Source organism: Salmo trutta, chromosome 1, assembly GCF_901001165.1.
Source record: "Salmo trutta chromosome 1, fSalTru1.1, whole genome shotgun sequence".
NCBI lineage: Eukaryota > Metazoa > Chordata > Actinopteri > Salmoniformes > Salmonidae > Salmo > Salmo trutta.
The window spans coordinates 17,340,688-17,360,062 of record NC_042957.1 but is presented as its reverse complement, the minus strand read 5'-3'; the positions used below and the strand labels follow the sequence as shown (position 1 = coordinate 17,360,062).

The 19,375-nt window shown below is 41.5% G+C and overlaps 1 protein-coding gene across 6 annotated transcripts; it reads right to left on the bottom strand.

The window, feature by feature from the left end:
• Positions 1 to 1,125: 1,125 nt before the first annotated feature.
• On the bottom strand, positions 1,126 to 18,873 carry gpcpd1 (glycerophosphocholine phosphodiesterase 1). 6 transcript variants are annotated; one of them, XM_029732545.1, is made up of 22 exons: positions 17,838 to 18,230; positions 17,263 to 17,398; positions 16,868 to 16,960; positions 16,449 to 16,539; positions 16,260 to 16,344; positions 14,075 to 14,150; positions 13,429 to 13,470; positions 12,529 to 12,652; positions 11,963 to 12,203; positions 11,586 to 11,748; positions 10,467 to 10,599; positions 9,934 to 9,988; positions 9,748 to 9,840; positions 9,592 to 9,669; positions 9,362 to 9,401; positions 7,504 to 7,559; positions 7,315 to 7,380; positions 6,948 to 7,084; positions 6,612 to 6,747; positions 6,367 to 6,527; positions 5,180 to 5,244; positions 3,632 to 3,820 (listed from the first exon to the last, which is right to left on the bottom strand). In XM_029732545.1, the coding sequence occupies exons 3-22, from the start codon at positions 16,914 to 16,916 to the stop codon at positions 3,777 to 3,779; spliced, it is 1,935 nt and encodes a 644-aa protein (XP_029588405.1). In that variant the 5' UTR covers positions 16,917 to 16,960; positions 17,263 to 17,398; positions 17,838 to 18,230; the 3' UTR covers positions 3,632 to 3,776. The 6 variants fall into 6 exon arrangements, with proteins under 6 accessions (XP_029588159.1, XP_029588243.1, XP_029588078.1 ...); XM_029732299.1 differs by lacking the exons at positions 5,180 to 5,244; positions 17,838 to 18,230 and adding an exon at positions 18,453 to 18,873 and having other exon boundaries at positions 1,126 to 3,820; XM_029732383.1 differs by lacking the exons at positions 5,180 to 5,244; positions 17,838 to 18,230 and adding an exon at positions 18,432 to 18,820 and having other exon boundaries at positions 1,126 to 3,820.
• Positions 18,874 to 19,375: the final 502 nt, after the last annotated feature.

The following is a 19,375-nucleotide window of genomic DNA, read 5'->3' as shown; positions in this document are numbered from 1 at the left end:
AGGTGGCAATAAAATCATGGATAAAACACACTGCACCAAACCACCTGTCAAGACGAAATGGGCGTGCCGTGCATTGAACTAAAGTTAAAACTTCTCCATCTGAATTCTGAAAGAACGGGATTGATGTGTGCAAAATGGCAATGTTAGCATTAGTGCAGATGAAGGGACAAAGCCACATTGGACACCCAGGATTTGATCAAATGTATGCTTCTGTGTGTGTGTGTGTGTGGTACTCTGGCTGCGTTTAAACAAATGTGAATAAACTCTGGATAACTGACAGGGTGCGCTGTATTGAAGACGCCGTGAAGCCATCTTGGTACTCCTCCATTGCAAAACATTTTTTTGGAAGCTATATAAATGCATTTATTGTCTACATTTGTTTTTGACGTGTATTCTATTACAGACAACTTAATGCATACTTTATTATATTATGCACGTTCAACATACAAATAAAAACATTTTCCTTAAGTATTTTTTAAATTACTAATCCCACTACAAAAATAATACTTAAATACATGTTATTTTGTCCTTGAAACATTCAATTGAAATACTGTACAATTCCAGGACTGCTCCTACTGGGGAGAGGCAATATGGCTGATAGGCTTTGAATCCACCTAATACATAGTAGGTAGTCTCAGCAATCCAGGGTTTATACATCATTGGTTTAAAATGTGTATTTTGAACAATCACATTAGATCTTTTCACATCAGATATTTTTCAGAGCTGGTCTGATTGGTCAAAAGGCTAATTAGTGAAAAAAATATCAGAAGTCAGCTGTGTAAAAGCAGCCTCTGCTAACAATAGTTACAGCTGTGCCTGTGTGGTGACATAACTCCTAACGTTACACTGTCCACTAAACTAGTACAGGTGCCGGAAGCAGCACTGCAGAAGACAAACAACAACATGGCACCTTGCCAAGGCAGAATGAGTTAAGTACAACCAAGATAATGTTGGTTGGTGACAATGTTCAAGGCCAACCAAAGGCCTCCAGTGGTTGTAAATTCAGAACCAGATCAACATTATTTCTCTAATAAATCACTCATCATACTGTGCAGTACACTCTTAAAATACTGGTACCGACCGGTATGTCAATTTTTGCGATGTGTAAAAGAAAGTCTTACAAAATACGTTTCTAAATAATTTTATTAATTTTTCATTTCATTTAGCTAGCATTGTATTGTCCAAACAGAGTAGCAGGGGTGTGACATGAACGAGTGACCGTCGATACAATCAACTTGTGTCACCCAGTCCATCATAGCACTCTGTCTGAGGGGCATGCATCATGACTAACAGTAGGCCATACATACAGTAGAAGTGTCAAACATTAAGATCATTTTTTTTGCCTTACTTTTATAACTTAAAACAGACAAACGAGCAGACAGACTATACATTTCTACAACAATGCAAGCTTCTCTGTGTTCAAGTGAAATGTTTACATGTCATATACACCGTTTAGGAAAAATAGACAGTTACATGTCTTCCATGTGCATTTAAATAAAAGATTGTAGAACAAAATACGGACAGTAGGAAAAATGTGAGTTGCAATGTAGCAGGAAAACTGTGCAAGGGGAAAAAAATTAACTTTTGTTCAGTGGAGGCAAGACAAATATTGGTCTTCTATTGCATTAAATGATCAGAGGTATGAAGAGACTGAAACAAGTGGCAATCAGACTAGTGAAATCATACAACTTCCCCATTAAGGCTTTCTGATGATGTGGTCCTCTGTAGTTCAGTTGGCAGAGCATGGAGCTTGCAACGGCAGGATAGTGGGTTTGATTCCCGGGACCACTCATACATAAAATGTATGCATGCATGACTAAGTCGCTTTGGAAAAAAAACATCTGCTAAATGGCATATATTATGTGTAGAGCAAGCACAGCTACTAAAAAAACTCTTCTCATCAAAGGAGATAAGGGATTGAGTTGTGTGGACTAAACCTAGCCATAACAAATGGCTACCTATACTCCCCTACTTATTTGGACATTGAAGCTAAAACTTTGAATTTGTCTCTGTACTCCAGCATTTGGGATCAAATGTTTTAAAATGAGGCGACAGTACAGAATTTCACCTTTTATCTGAGAGCATTTTAAATACATATGTTTCACCATTTAGAAATTAATTCACTGTCTAATGTTTTATTGTTAATAAGAATATTACAGGTTTCTGAACACTTCTATTTTAATGTGGATGCTACCACACTTTTTGGATAATCACTAATGAATGGTGAATAATGACGAGTGAGAAAGTTACAGATGTGTAACTATCGCCTCAAACAATTGATCTCAAATTCAAAATGCTTGAGTACAAAACAAAACTAAACATTTTAGCTTCACTGTAGAAATAAATACGTAGGAGTGTATACCTTTCCTAATGGTGACTTTTGAGCTCACAGATTCAAGGTGGTGTTGAGAGCATAAACAAACTGTTTTTCTACTGGTCATTCAACAGGTCATTAAAGTGATATTATTCATCTGTTCAGATTTAGGCACCCACAGCAACACTTCATAATCTGGTCATCCAGCAATGCCACTTCATTAATGGCACGGCTCAGGGCACTCCGAATACAAATCAGATTGCATGAGTTTAAGTTCAAATGGACAATTGAATTTAAAACCACCTGAGAGAGAAAGTTTTGGTCACTGTCCAGAATGATCTTGTTCAACTGCAATACTCCCTGTCAAAATGATATGAGTGACAAAAATAATACTGCTATTGTAAAATGTTGGCTATATCATATGAGGAAAATCATAACGCAGATGCAAATCATTATCCGCCTAAAGACTTCAAACTACAGCATATGCTTAAATTAAACCTATGATACTCCAATAAGAAACTTTATCTGGAAAAGCTAACACAGTTAATTTCAGCACTTTAGTTTGATTTGTATTTAGCAAATTTGCTATATAAAAGATGCACTTGAAAATAAATTCCTTGAGTAGGTAATTTGTAAGTGAAGACCTGTGAATGTCCAGGTAATTCCATTATTATTGTGACTGAGGTGCATATCCCACAGTCATTCAACTGCGTAGAACTAAAATCCAAATAACAAATGCCAGAAGCCTTTACTGGCAAAACACCATCCTTTTTCCAGTTAAAACAAACAGCTGAGAGGACAATGATCTGGACACAGCTTGTGTATGGCTTCAGTGGACAGAGTGGAGGTCAGTTCAGTAAGGGTTGTCACTTTCTGGTCATGCTAGACAGGATAGGAGTGTTTTTTAAACCCCCATTGTGATTACCATCACAACGCCTAACCCCTAGCATAGGAGCTACACCAGACGCGCAACTTTTGCAGAGTGTGATACGCTCCAATTCACTTCAATGAAACCAGGCGTAAGCGCGGTAGCTTTGCGAGAGGCTTGCGCTGCTCAAGCTTAAAAGATTGACAAGCAGCTCACACCCGAGAACATTAGGGTAAAGTGACTTGCACTCTGCTCACGCAGGCAAAAAGTTACACTTCCAGTACAACAGGTTAAAAAAGAAAATCCCTTTTCCCTAGTGTAGCTCCTATGTAATACTCTGACACTTAATTATAAACAAGTAGTGTACACTTACTCATCAATTCTGTCTATATGCATTGCCGCTTCTGTCCTATCTAGTGACAAACTTAGGGGGGCAGTGAGTCGTTCAGGAGGAGCTGAGGCCCGAGTCAGACTCTGCACTGCCGTTGTGCTCCTTGGAGGTGGAGGAGGGGCAGACAGGAGCCGCCTGGCAGGGGATGGTGTAGCAGGAACACACAAAGCTCTTGAGCGTTTCCTGCAGCGTGTGCTGCTCCTCTACTTTGAAGATGTTAGGCTGCTCGACCTGGTCGTCACAGATCCTGGAGAGAAAGATGGAGAAAGGAGAAAAACAAACATCTGTTAATGAGCCAAAGACAGAACTACCTCAGGTACACAAGGGAACACGGAAATGCTGTTCAAAATAAAGATGTCTGGTTTCTCAGTGTCTACATAACAAATGGCTAGTCAACATGATCAATAGCATGTCAATATAGGCCTAACCTTAGCAATAAAAACAAACTCACATTACATGATCAGCTACTGTACAATGTTGTAGCATAAAGCAGAAGAGAAGGGATTAGCTTCTAGCAGTATCCTTCATGACAACACAACAATCACCAATAGGCTTTTTTCCAACCGCTCTACATTACATGCACTAATGGAAAAGACCACTACGCTAACACCCATATTTTTCATGCATCTATGCTGATTCTTAATCATTATAAATAATTTATAAACAAATAATTGTTCACCCATCAAGCTATGAAATCCCTGAGAAGTTGTAACAGACTGAAATACACAATACTCTGCAAAGCCAAAAAGAGCAGCGAGCTGAACTCAAGCTGTTATCAGTCATGAACTGGAACATTGTGCACACAGGACGATGTCACCAGTTTGGGAACATCCATTCTACAACTAGCTGGAAGGCGTATTAGTGACCCCGAACTCATGATACTTCCTTGGCCCTAAATAAAGAGCATGCAAATCTGAAAGGTTAAATACTTGCAGGTGAAAACCAGAATGTGCAGTCAATATGTTTCCAACAGGCATTCAAAAGAACAGTGCACACCCATGGATCAACAGAATTCAGCTCAATGTAAACAGGCTCTTACAGCCACTTGCTCCTGAATCAGCCATGCTGCCTGACCACCTGACATTCCAACAAAACAGAAAGTTGCTCTAACTGGGTGCTTTATACGCCATGCATCTACATAGGCCTGTCTGGGAATGGCCAGTGCTGAAGAAGAGCTGGAAGCAGGAGTAATAAAGCTGAAAATAAACAAACTGATAAAACGCATGAATATAAGGAGCAACCTTTATCCACTGGGGAAGTCTCATCTCAAATGATAGACAGGGCAGTTGACCAATCAATCGTTGCTTTAAACAATCAATATTAACACTTTAATATAAAGTCTGGTAAAATGTTGCTACCAACACACTTTTTCATAAGAAGTGCAAACTCTAGGGAGACTATCGCAGGGGAACATAGCCTAGTTCTCCACACAGTTGAGCAAAATGAGAAGTCAATTGTCTTGCATCATTGTCATGGAACCCTGCTGGTCTGTTCCAGTTATTGACCAGACCAGGGGGCTTTCATTCAGGCAGTAGTCACGAGGAAACAAAAGATCCAAAATCAGTGGTGAGTATATAAGCACAGCCAGGAACCAGAGAGACATTACTGGCATCAGAAGAACCAGTAGGGTGAGAGTCAATGACATGATTTGGCCACCAGCTTTCACATATTCTGAAAGAAAGAGGCACAGTTATCAGCTCCAGGTAGAAATGGCCATTTTAACCTCAGATCTAGGGTCAGGTTATATTAGTCCCAATAAGGGTTGAAAGAATATCTGACCCTGCATCTGCTGTTAGGGGCAACTTTTACCAACTCCCAGTTGTCATGACAATAAGCAGGGGACTGGAGTAAATGTATCTGGTGTATTCCAGTGATAAGATACAGCTGGAAGAAATTCTGTCAATCAATTTCTGACTCCCAGGAATCCCACTGAATGGTTTAATCTGTAAACCCAATCACGGCCAAACATGTAGACCACAGTTCAAAGGTGTCATTTAGGTAAAACAGGTCTATACTGCTGAGGCAGTATTCTAAAACCAGTTCTTGCTGAGGTCAGGTCACATGATGTGTCTGTTCTTTGAAGGAAGCCTCTCTCTGACCCAGTTACCTCTACTTGAATTTTGTAATTACATAACGACTATTACTTTCATTAGTCTAGCTACAGTGGCTGAACGACAAGTGATTAAATATTTGCCTACTGTGTGTGTTTTTAGGTTGTAATAATATGTAACCTCACATTATGATGTCCTTAACTGATACGCTGACTGTGTTTACACTACAATTACTGACCCATAATGGAATATTTTCATTACTGCAGTTGTAAAAATGGATATATTATTATTGTCCCATTCACTTCTCTTGACCTGCACTGTTGGAGCTCCAACAGTAAGAATTTCACTGTACCCTGCAATTACATCATTGACCCTGTGCATGTGACTAATAAACTCTAGAGCAATGTTGAGTCTTACAGCTGTTGATAGTGTGATCAGGATAGATATTTAAACCCGGGTTTACATAACTACATGAGAACAGGGTGTACCTGCCCGAGGGTCAAACTCTTAAGTCCTAACAAAATATTTTATTATAGCTAACCTTTGGCTAGGCCTCTGGGGAACTAAAAACAGCACATTGAGCAAGATGGGAAGGGGGGGTGTCCTCTCCATTAGGCCTAGTCTTGGAGTAAAACAGCAAGCTTTTTAGTCTGGCACAAGCTTTAATCTGTGTCTGGTAACCTGCCCCTATATAAGCCAAACGGATTTACCAGTCATAGACCATCATCAGACGAATGTTTACCTGTCGTAGATGAGTCCGTCGATGCCCTGTTCCCGTAGCTTGGTCCTGTTGTCGTGGTCGTTGTTGAGGTCTCCCCAGCAGAACACTACCAGGCCTTTAGACTGGGCCTCTCGGATGTGCTCCAGGTTCTGAAGGAGCTCCTCAGTGTGGGCACTAATACCCTACAGACACAATCAGAGTTGACTGATCCCCTACATTAGCACAGACACATCCATCCATCCATCCATCCCAGTTCCACCACTCACGAGGAGGTTTTCGCTCTGTGCGAAGCTCATGGCGATCTGTGTGGTGCGACAGCGGATGTCCATGAGCTCCGGGTAGATCTCAGAGATGCCCTGGGTCAGGAACAGGATGGGGTACTTGTTCTGCTTCTGACGAACCCTGGGGGAGAATACAGCATCTATGCTTAACTTCACTGTAACCCCCCCTTACGTATGCATTCATAAAGCCTTCACAACAGCTACATAACATTTGTCATAGGCAGTCATAAACATACATATTACAACTATGTAAACAAGGCTTCAGCTCGGCAGGTTAACACTGTCTGATTGTTGGATAACTGGTCGGTAAGCGGTGCTTACATTGTGCAGACGTCAGGGTCGAAGCAGGAGAAGACGATGCGTCTCTTGCCGGCTCTCTGCAGCACACAGGTCAGTATGATGTCCAGGAACAGGTTCATGTTGAAGTACGAGGACAGGTTTCCTTCCCACGAACCATCCTGTTGTAAACAAAATCACAACCGTCCAATGTGATAAGGGTTGTTACAATCGAACCATGATAGGATAGTTAAAAGTACAAAGTGTTCCTATTTGACTTGAACCACAAGCCCTAACCCTAAAAAAAACAGATGGGTCATGTACATGCTCATCGGTTCAGCCACTTAGGTACTTTCTAGCATGGCCACCTCGTGACTTCCCATCTCCAGTATCACTGACTGGCTGTACCTACCTTCATCTGACAAACCCACTTCAGCTCAATGTTGAAGCCCACATTTTCAGGCACTGCTTGGAATATCTGGAACATGACATAGGGAATCAGTTATAATAGGACACAGAACCTGAAGGTTGGGATAGGCTAGTTCACAAAGATCACCAAATAACCCCATCGTATGGTGACGCCGACTAGGAGGTTATCTACCTGGGAAAAGGAAGGGAAGGGCTGATGCTCGTCAACCTCTTCGTCTTCATCATCATCTAAGAAACAAAGTGGGAGTAAACCATACACAGTTCAGCAGCTGCTCTGATAGGCCCATACACAGTTCAGCAGCTGCTCTGATAGGCCCATACACAGTTCAGCAGCTGCTCTGATAGGCCCATACACAGTTCAGCAGCTGCTCTGATAGGCCCATACACAGTTCAGCAGCTGCTCTGATGATTCATGTTCAACTGCTTTAAAACAAATGATGCAAGCAGCGGACATACAGTGCATTTGGAAAGTATTTAGACCCCTTGACTTTTTCCACATTTTGTTACGTTACAGCCTCATTCTAAAATCGATTAAATTGCTGATTTTTCCTCATCAATCTACACACAATACCCCCAAAACAGTTTCTTTAAAACATATTAGCAAATGTATTAACAAATAAACTGAAATATCACATAGGGTGCTATTAGGGTGCATAAGTATTTACATAAGTATTCAGACCCTTTACTCAGTACTATGTTGAGCACCTCTGGCAGCGATTACAGCCTTAAGTCTTCTTGGGTATGACGCTACAAGCTTGGCACACCTGTATTTGGGGAGTTCCTCACATTCTTCTCTGCAGATCTTCTCAAGCTCGGTCAGGTTGGATGGGGGGCGTCGCTGCACAGCTATTTTCAGGTCTCTCCAGAGATGTTCGATTGGGTTCAAGTCCGGGCTCTGGCTGGGTCACTCAAGGACATTCAGAGACTTGTCCTGAAGCCAGTCCTGCGTTGTCTTGGCTGTGTCCTTAGGGTCGTTGTCCTGTTGGAAGGTGAACCTTCACCCCAGTATGAGGTCCTCAGCGCTCTGGAGCAGGTTTTCATCAAGGATATCTATGTACTTTGCTCCGTTCATCTTTGCCTCGATCCTGACTAGTCTCCCAGTCCCTGCCGCTGAAAAACATCCCCACAGCATGATGCTGCCACCACCATGCTTCACCCTAGGGATGGTGCCAGGTTTCCTCCAGACGTGACGCTTGGCATTCAGGCCAAAGAGTTCAATCTTGGTTTCATCAGACCAGAGAATCTTGTTTCTCATGGTCTGAGAGTCCTTTAGGTGCCTTTTGGCAAACTCTAAGTGGGCTGTCATGTGACTTTTACAGAGGAGTAGCTTCAGTCTGGCCACTCTACCATAAAGGCCTGATTAGTGGAGTGCTGCAGAGATGGTTGTCCTTCTGGAAGGTTCTTCCATCTCCATAAAGGAACTCTGGAGCTCTGTCAGAGTAACTGTTGGGTTCTTGGTCACCTCCCTGAACAAGGCCCTTCTCTCCCGATTGCTCAGTTTGGCCGGGCGGCCAGCTCTAGGAAGTCTTGGTGGTTCTAAACTTCTTCCCTTTAAGAATGATGGAGGCCACTGTGTTCTTGGTGACCTTTAATGCTGCAGACATTTTTTGGTACCCTTCTCCAGATCTGTGTCTCAACACAATCCTGTCACGGCGCTCCATGGACAATTCCTTCGACCTCATGGCTTGGTTTTTGCTCTGAAATGCCCTGTCAACTGTGGGACCTTATATAGACAGGTGTGTGACTTTCCAAATCATGTCCAATCAATTGAATTTACCCCAGGTGGACTCCAATCAAGTTGTAAAAACATCAAGGATGATCAATGGAAACAGGATGCACCTGAGATCAATTTCGAGGCTCATAGCAAAGGGTCTGAATACTTATGTGAACAAGGTATCTGTTTTGTATTTTTTTTTTATACATTTGTTAAAATGTCTAAAAACCTGTTTTCACTTGTCATTATGGGGCATTGTGTGTAGGATTTTGTGGTGGGTATTGTAGCCAGCGAAATATAAGAAAATACACTATACCTTTGTGGTCGTTCACCTTCAAGGCAGAAGCATGGCCCAACTGTTCAAACACAAAACCAAGTCATCTTTCACATCACATCATATAGGCCTACTCCTAAATAGTGTGGGATAAACCATAGTCTACATGACAAAAAAATACTTCATATTAACCCATTTCAAGGACTGGCGTCTGAGTTTATTAACTAGTAAAGGAGAAGCCAGAGGCTAGCTGTAGTTAAAAGCTCTTCTACCTTGAGCTGCTGTAGCTGGTCGTATGTGAGGTCTTTGACAGGAACTTCAAACAGGTCCAGAGAGAGCTTGTCTCCTTTCTGACAGGAGAGGAAAATAAAATAAAAAGTAAGGATGCTGTACAGGGTGCACCCGGCAGGATTTATGTTGTTGTTTACCTTCTTAGTGGAGATGCAGCAGGTGAGATCGTGGTACACGATGGGGACGCAGTCCTTGGAGAGATGGACGTCAAACTCTACATAGGCAGCCCCCTTCAAAAACATACCACACACATGCAGTCAACTCTGATGTAAAACCAGATCAGATACATTTCCAGGTGTTTTACGTTTTGTAGGAATACTCACATGATTGGCAGCACTTTTAAACGAGGCAATGGTGTTCTCCCTAACTTTGGTATGTCTGAAAATTAAAATCAGACATTTTTAGCACAAAACCAAAGATAACCAATGACAAAGGCACCCAAATTACAATGTACAGTATAACACAGATACCAAACCAATTGTGTACGGTCAGACTACTAGTTAATGACTTGCACTCTGACACAACTTCTGGCTGAGATTCAGAGGCACGGTTTTCCCAGTACAGTGACACGACAAGAAACCAGAAAGAACAATGTCTTTGTTGTTGTTCGTTGACCTCGACTTCCTCTGTTGATGTCTCAGTCTGACTGGGCATGTCCTAACTTGCACTGAATCTTTGAAGCCGGACAGAACAGGAAAATTGCATTCAAACATTCAATAAACAGAGTACGAAAGGGACTTTGTGTTGTTATTGAGTAGAGTCCTGCTTCAACACACACACATAGACATTCATTTAAAAATTCCTCTTAGGCACATCAACACCTAATAATCAATTGTGTCGTGTGTGCGTCTCTCACTTTGCTGCGTGTGTGCTGCCGGCCCCTCTGTGGCCTACGTCCAGTGGGGCACTCCTCTTCCTCCAGTACTTGGTGAAGGAAGAGCTCATGTCACACTGTAATCCCTCGATAGGACGGATCACCAGGTAGTCCACTGGAACAGAAAAATACATGACTTTAAATTATTATACGTTGTTTTAAAAATGTGAATTGTACTCATTAATTTACTTTAATCTGACTTTTATTTTTTACCAGGGAAACATTTTAGCTAACACTCTGGCCCCAAGTCATCTAATTCTGCATTTACATTCTAGTTCCTGTTTTGACCTCCCACCCTGTTTGACAGTTACATGCTAAGCGGAAAGTTGACTGTTTACATAGGAAAAAAGGCTGCAGGAGGAACTGGATGTGCTGACTTACAGTACTCTACAGGGTTGGGGTCAACTGAAAAAAATATGTTTACACCCCTCCCTTTTGGAGTCAATTGAAATTGAAGTGATCCAATTTAGGAAGGGATTTGAATTAAACAATTTAAAAGTTTTGAAATAAAACACCCCTCCCTTTCAATTTATTGAGAAATCTTTTTTATTTTTAGTATTGAAATAGAATCAGTTTATTTCCTGAATTAACTGACTAATTCCATTTCTGGTACACACTTCTGAAAGACCTGTCAGTCAATACAGGCTGAATCTTAGTTTTAGACCATCTACTTAACATAGTCAGTCACTCTTAGGGAAATATAGACGTTTTCAAATTTAACCTGTATTTAACTAGGTAAGCCAGTTAAGAACAAATTCTTATTTATAAATGACGGCCTACCCCGGCCAAACCCGGACGACTGGGCCAATTGTGCGCCGCCCTAAAGGACTCCCAAACAAGGGTGGATGTGATACAGCCTGGATTCCAACCAGGGACTGTAGTGATGCCTCTTGCACTGAGATACAGTGCCTTAGACCGCTGCGCCACTCGGGAGTATATTCAATAAGTCCTGCTGCATCCGAATCAAGTTTTCTGCAAATATCCCATTGATATTAATACCTGATTTACAAAGAGTTACATGGGTGTCAAGTAACTCAGTAGCTTTGTAAAACTAAAATATTACAAGACCACTTGTTCCGGGGGGGTAGGAGGGTTGCTCACCTCGGACTTTGCCCAGGGTCTGTCTGGAGTTGCGTTTCATTATGGGCAGAGTGACCACACCCGTGTCCTTGCCACTCTCCACAAAGAATGAGGAGAGAAGGCAGGCCGTACCCACGGTCCCCGGGTGGGCATCCCCTGGCACTACATGCTCACCCATGTCCTCCTTTTGAGGAGGGGAGGAAAGGGTTAATAGATTCACTCTGTACTGTACACACACACACACACACACACACACACACACACACACACACACACACACACACACACACACACACACGGTCTGATACTGACTAAACACTGGTTTGGGAGTATAGTTACAACACGAAAATCAGTTGTTTCTGTAGAGTTGACAATAGTCACCCTGCTGTGAACTGTACCTCAAAGAAGTCAAAGGTGAGTTCCAGGTTGTCAGGGTCCATGGTGTGGATGACGTACTCTGTCCACTGTGAGGCCTCCAGGGCATAGCCACACTCAGGCTGGGAGTGGCGGGACTTGTACGCATCACCACTGATCATACTGGTCTCCAGCGTGGTGGTCATCTTGTGCCACGCCACCGCGCTCTGCTCCTGCTCTTCATCATCTTCCTCCTCTTCTACACCTTCCAGTGTCAGCTTGATCCTGGGGTCAGGGGAGAAAGGTCACAGGTCAACAGAGGTCAAATTGGGAAAGGTTTTAGACCTTACAAGCCTGACTAATAAGTCATGAATTTGAACAGGTGGACTAGTGTTCTCATCAATACCTTTACAGGAGTTGTCTGCGTATTTCATCAATAAAGAGGATTTATTTTAGTGCCCTATTTGGTTTGATTCCATAAGTTATTTTGGGATAATTTCTATCTGCATTTGAGGAGATTCTGCCCCTTCTGATCCAAGCCACAGCCTCTTAGATAAGCACTCAGGCATCAAACAGTGTTGAATAAGAGCCGCGTGTCTCTCGGCCTCACCTGAAACGAGACTTCTTATATTTCTTCTTGGTGATGGATACAGGAGACGTCTTTGAGTAGTGCAGACGCAAACGGATCTCTGTCTGGCAAGTCAGCCACCCAGAGTCCACACACTGTAAGCCATCTGCAGAAAGGAGTCGCAGGGAAACATGTGGTGAGTGTTCTGGCACAAAATGGCTCCTGCTGGATCACCCAGGTGAGTGTAACAGTACTTGGTGGTGGATGAGGTTAGCTAGCCGCAAACAATGCAAAGCACTTTGAGAAAATTGCTATGGAAATAAAAGCCATTGTTTAAACATATTCGCATGTTTTACCAGATAACTGTAACCTCAAATCTTAGCAGTCTCTAATGGGGACGTGATTTACATGTAACCTGTGAAGAGCTCAGTTCAACCAGAGGTTTGAGTCATTCCTCAGGTACTTAGTAACACTGACGTTTATTGTCATGAATCTTGCATTGAAGGCAGAACTGAGCAATTTCCACTACATGTGCAAAGTCAAAATTGGCTATATAGTAACAATTCATGAAAACAGAAATGTGCTTTTTGGTCTTAATTTAAGGTAATGGTTAAGCATAAGGTTAGCAGTGTGGTTAAGGTAAGGATTAAGGTTAGGTCAACCTATCAGGTAAGAGCGTTGGGCAAGTAACCGGAATTTGACAAACTGACTTGTTGGAAAGGTGGCATCCTATGACGGTGTCACGTTGAAAGTCACTGAGCTCTTCAGTAAGGCCATTCTACTGCCAATGTTAGTCTATGGAGATTGCATGGCTGTGTGCTCGATTTTATATACCTGTCAGTAACAGGTGTGGCTTAACTAGCCAAATCCACTATTTTGAATGGGTGTCAAAGATAACTTCCCCAAATTGATTAAATCAAGATGTGATATATTTAGACTTACTGTGGAATCCAAATTGGCCATTGTCAATATCAAGGTGTGATTCTGCAAGAGAATAAACAGGCATGAGGTCTATAGAAAACAAACCATAAAGTTCCATACTTCTAAAAGCAACATAAAATAGTAATAATAATTATATAGATTTGATGTTTTAAACCTTGACCAAAAAGTGTCAGGCTGTAGGATTGAGGGTGACACTACAGTATATTAGATTTGTTCCCATCAAGCTGATTTTGAATGAGCTTTGTCTGAGTTCTGAAACAATGGTGTTTGAGTGGCCTCAAATCAAATGTTTTGTCCATGTGCCAAATACAACAAGTGTAGACCTTACAGTGAAATGCTTACTTATAGTTAAGAAATGATTTACTAAATAAACTCTAAAGTAGAAAATAAAATCAAAAGTAACACAATAAAATACCAATAACAAGGTTATATACTGGGGGTATTCATTTGTACATGTAGGTTTCGGGTAAAGTGACTATGCATAAATAATAAAACAGCGAGTAGCAGCAGGGGGGGGCAGTGTAAATAGTCCGGGTGGCCATTTGATTAAATTGTTCAGCAGTCTTATGGCTGCTGAATCCCCTTGCCTCAGGTAAGCATAGAAACATTTCCCAAACCAAGCCGGGCATCGTTCTGGTTTATATACCTGCGGGTCTCATCAGGCGTGGCTGCTGGTGGGTCTCCCACTTAGTGACTATCACCTGACAGGGACCACCTGCACTCTGCAATGCCAATGTTTAGTACAGCATTAAGACAGATGTAGTCAACGGTCACTTTGGTCACCAATCAGCAACCATTGGTTGATATCTGCAAAGGGGTTCTATTAGTTGACAGGAGGCAGAACTTTGGCATCATCTCTTCTACTACACTAACATATTTTGCTATCTCCTCTGAAAGATTGAATACTTACTATAAAACATTTTCAAATTATCATTTTTTCTCCGGTCCAACAAAGTTGGTCTGCTACAATATTTAAGCAATAAGGCATGAAAACCTGGAGATGATCGTGTGAATATCTCCTGAGTAAGGGTTGTTCGAAGGCCCAACGCGGAACGGAGGGCCGGGAAACAGCCCATAGGAGAGACATTCACCATTTTTGTTATTTTAATGAGTACATTTGTTTTATTTCATCCTTCAACCAGACAATATAGTCCAAATATAGCCAAACGAGCTGGTCATCCAGTCCAAACGTTTTAAGAAAAAAAGGTTGCCATGCAGGCTAGTTACTTCTCCTAGCCAACTAAAGCTAAGACACAATCACACCAAGCAGCTGAAATGACAAACTATGTGCATTTTCATTTCTTTTGATATATCCATTATAATGTTCCAATATGAATTTGGCTGGCTCAGAGAAGCTGTCAGTCTCGTCACATTCATTCTCTCTATGGCACAGTGTAAAAACCTGCAACATTGTTGCACAGATCAGAGGCAGGCAGAAAGGTTTAGACAAACCAAATGCTAGCCTAGTGGCATGGGGAAATAATGTCTAGTCACTTTTTTACAGGGAAGATTACGTTTATAAATTGCCTGGCTGGGATGTGGGGCAGTGGATCATTCTAATGAAACTGTAACAGGCATTACCCAGGGACTGTGGTGAATAACTCCCTGCTATCAACCAATCAGCATCCAGGATCCAAACAACTCGTTTTATAATTGGTATTAAAAACAGGTTAAATCACAAAAATAATTGAATGTGGTCCTGGTTTTAGGTTTCTGGCCACAGAGACATAGTAAAACGTGATGTCATTACAGCTGGCCTATCTGAATGTGTGTGCTGAGCACCACCCCATGAGTCAACAAATTATGCTCTCTGACAAGTTAGTAATGCTGCTAGCCCACTGACAGTAGTTCAGACCAGGAAGGGACAGCACAGTTCAAATGAGTTGTTTTTCCTCGTTTCCACATCGCATCACGGGTGTGATAGTGTTACTTCATATGCTACTGTCTGTAGGACACAACAGCCAGACACGCTCTCTCTAGCTGTCCCTCTCTGAATGAGGAAGTGCTTAAAAAAGGGTGTAATTTGAGCCTCCAAGCTGCCCATATAGAGAATATTACTGAGAACTGACATGAATAATTGGAATGGTAAAGAACATACTGTGCTTGTGTTGGTCTGTTCCAACTTCCAAGTCTAGCTTAGCATTAAATAACATGGGAGAGGCTCAAGTCACGTGCACAGATCAGAGCTCAGCTATGGCCAGCTGGCAGAGCTCCAGGCATGCTCTCCTCTCTAAGAGTTATGTAGCAACTGCACAGAGGACAGCTAGAGGGGATCAACACAGATGTGGGGAAAGTGAGCTAAATAAACCATGAATGATCTTAGATCTGCTATAGCGTAGCTAATCTAATGCTTTCTAATGTTCACTCAAAACAGACTTACTCATAGACTAACTCGGTCACACTTGGATTACAGTGGCTCCATAGAAGAAGAACTGTGTGTGAATTAAAACATCCTCTAAACAGTTTAGTATGAAGTACATTACATTTAAATGACATTCAATTTCATAAAAGAGATAAGCTGTGAAAATATCAGCAGCCTCCAGAACTGAAGTGGGGATATAAAATGTTGATCACACTGCATGTAGGCTATTCATCACCATCATCAAAAGGAAGGTTTAAGAGCACAACACAACGACTCCTAGTCTGGCTCTAACCTGCTGTTAACACAATACTGTCAATCCTTTGTCAACTGTCTCTCAACGGCCAACATGAGATTACCACTAAAGCAACTACTTACGTAACTGGATTATGGTACAATCGTTTTTAAAGACCAACCACAATGTATTTTGTTTAATATTACATCATGCTGACAGCACATAAAATGAGCTCACCTTTGACTCCAGGAAGTGGCCTTTGAAATAGCGGTAGGTTGACACAGCACCTCTGGGCACACTGATGATCCTCTTCCACAATGTGCTGGGGAAGGAACATAATATGTGTAATTACTTAAACACCCTGTAGCTACAAACATCAACACAGAAATCATTCAGATCATATTCCAAGAGGAAAGTGATATGTACCCATCGTGTTCAGCAGGTTGTAGGGTCACAGCTCTCTGATGGCACCAGCCTCCTAAAGCTTCACAGCTACCAACCACGGCTATCACCTCCCCTAGTCATACACCATATTATTACATTCTATTAATGCGCCACACACACACACTCACTTTGCACGCATTTTCACAAACACCCCCCCCCCACCCCTTATTAGGTTCAAAAGATCAAGGCCTTTTTGGCCAAAAGCCAAACTCTCGTGGACAGGCTTGTAATCGAGAATCTTACCAAATTACGCAGGATATTAGATATGGGTTAGCTGAGATTAGCTAAAAGATGACATTCCTGACTGACTGGTTAGTTGTCAATTTTTCTGTCTAAAGTTGAATTGAATAGTCTTCTTGTTTCAGATTAGTCTGTTGCCCTGCAGTAGGGGTTGGTCTTACCTGGGGATGTGTCTCCCCTAACTGCCAAAGTCACTTGAGTTGTCTCCATAGTTGACACAGGCACAAACAAGGTCAATTGGAGGTGCAATCAAGCTGGAAAACCAGGAACTTAATGATAAAACAGGCATGGATTTAGGCATAGATTTAGTGGATCAACAAACGTCCAACAAAGCTGTGCTGGGTACTAGCTAGCTATATATGACTAAAAAGATAAGTTAATTGTCATCTCTTCTTTAGATGACATAACATTGTCAAACAATGGAGTTAAATTCTTACTAGTTAGGTCTTAAGGGAACACATTTTACAATTGGAGAACAATTTCAATTGTTATGTTGAAAATCAGCTCTTTCCTAGGAACTAGTTCTCTCTTTAAGACAAAATGAATATCTACATACCTTGCTTTTTAGTTATTTGCCAGGGGGTAGACAGCTAACATTAACGTTAGAGGATAGATTCAAGAGAAGCCGTGCTGGTTATTCCATGCTGAAGTATCAGACTGGAATGAACACCGTTCGGTCCAGCTGCGTTGTGCTGTATAAGAAAAAAAATTACCATATCAACACAATCACTTGGGCACTTTCAACAAGCTAACTAACGTTACCTAACTAGTCAACATTACCAGGATAACAGATAGAAAACTAGTATTAGATCGTTCTCATGTTTGAGGTAGCTAACGTTTTTGTCTTTGGCACACTGCGTATGATGTAGTTAAATTCAGACCGCCTAATTCCGGAATTCAGGATGTGTCAACAAAACTGACGCCAGTTAGCCATGCTAACCGGCGGTTTACAGTACGTTCGCTAGCTTGCAAGCTAGCTGCATCCTTTACGCCAATGCGGGCAGACCGAGCCACTTTTGTGGCTAGCTAGCTAACGTAGCCATAAAAGCGTTTTTACTTTCTCTCGCTACAAAACGTAACCATTTTAACTAAACAACATCGTCGCATAAAGCACAGATGGTATCCATTTACATTTCTCCATCAGCGGCCAGATCTTGTTCGATGTGGTGAATTTGGCATAGTTATTAACAACGTCTGTGATGCCGACTAGTCATGTTGTCACCAGTGTGAAATGAACAACATTAATGATCAGAAACAATAGTAAACTCAACGTTTAACCTTCAAAATAAAAGTCCCGCATTAAAACTGATGCAACCGGATTCAAATAGTGTAATCAACATGCCCTAATTGGAATAGATAATGCTAAACAAAAATCAGTACCAGAGTTTCTCCTGAGTAGAAGAGTCCCCACTTTAACGCAAAACAATGTACAGAAAATTGTTGACAGTGTAATATGTATGCCTATGTTCAATACGCATATCAGATAATCTGGCAGATTGTCTTTAAGGGCCACAATAAGGGCAGCGACAACCCTGGGTGTGTAAACATTGTGGAGTTGGATACTAGAGGTGCTCCAGTTGAATGGACCTCACTTTTACTAAGACATATATATATATATATATATATATATATATATATATATATAATATAATAGGACTATATGTATATATAAATATATACATATATAAATATATACATATATATAAAAGATACCCGTTTCCGTACTGGAATTCCAAGTTGGATTACCGTCCAAAAGACTTTTCCCAGTCGGAGATTTCTGAGTTCAGACTTCCCACTTGATTTGAATGCAGCATACACCTCTCCAAGTCCTCACAGCTCCCCTTGCGCTGTGAATCACGTCGGTCGCGTCAGCGAGGCTAAATCTCCACCAAGGATAAACCCGTTAACCCCCGTGACTCACAGCCAAAATTCAACTCCTGTTGATATGCTTGCTTTGCTCCAGTTTCCATTTGATTTCAGCTATCACTCTCAAATGCAAAAGAAGGAAATGATAAATAAATATTAAATGAAGACATTGCTTAACAGGACACTCAATATATTACTTTAGGACTATCAGGAGCTCTGTAACATCAATGTCCCAGTACAGCTATAAGGCAGTTAACAGTCAGTAGACTATTTACAGTCCCACCAGTGAATGTGTGCCTGTCTCTGCCTGAAGGAGAGCGGGATCAGGTGCTTTTAGGCCACGCTCAAGTGTCCGTTCCTCGGATTGGATTATTACAGGATCACTGAGAAAAACAAGCTTCTCATGTTCCCTAAATTGTGCAGTATTGCTAAATACTGCACAATTTTAACACTTGCCCCACAATCCCCCCTTCCCTAAAACACATGTAAATATTGGAATATCCATTTAAACTAACACCTCCTGTACTGTGCTACCTGTTATTGTGTTTGTCCATTTAGATTCTAAGTGAGTAAATGGCTGTAAAGCATTAGTCCCTATGTCATTACAAAAAATTATGTACCAGTCAAATGAGTTCATATAATGCTTGCTTAAGGAAAAGACCAGCATGTTTTTCTGAAGTACAGCCTAATGATATTATGGAAACCCGTCTTGACTTAGCCTAGTGTGCAGAGCATTAGTGTTTCTGTCCTTGTATTGCTGGAATACAAAACAGCTATTTATAGTTCAAAGGCAATATATGTAC

Coding starts and splice junctions, on each gene's coding strand:
- gpcpd1 (XM_029732299.1), bottom strand. CDS start 16,916: ATGGAGACAACTCAAGTGACTTTGGCAGTTAGGGGAGACACATCCCCA. Junction 16,540..16,867: donor TAGGGGAGACACATCCCCAG/GTAAGACCAACC, acceptor GTGTATGACTAG/GGGAGGTGATAGCCGTGGTT. Junction 14,151..16,259: donor GCCACTTCCTGGAGTCAAAG/GTGAGCTCATTT, acceptor TTGGCATTGCAG/AGTGCAGGTGGTCCCTGTCA.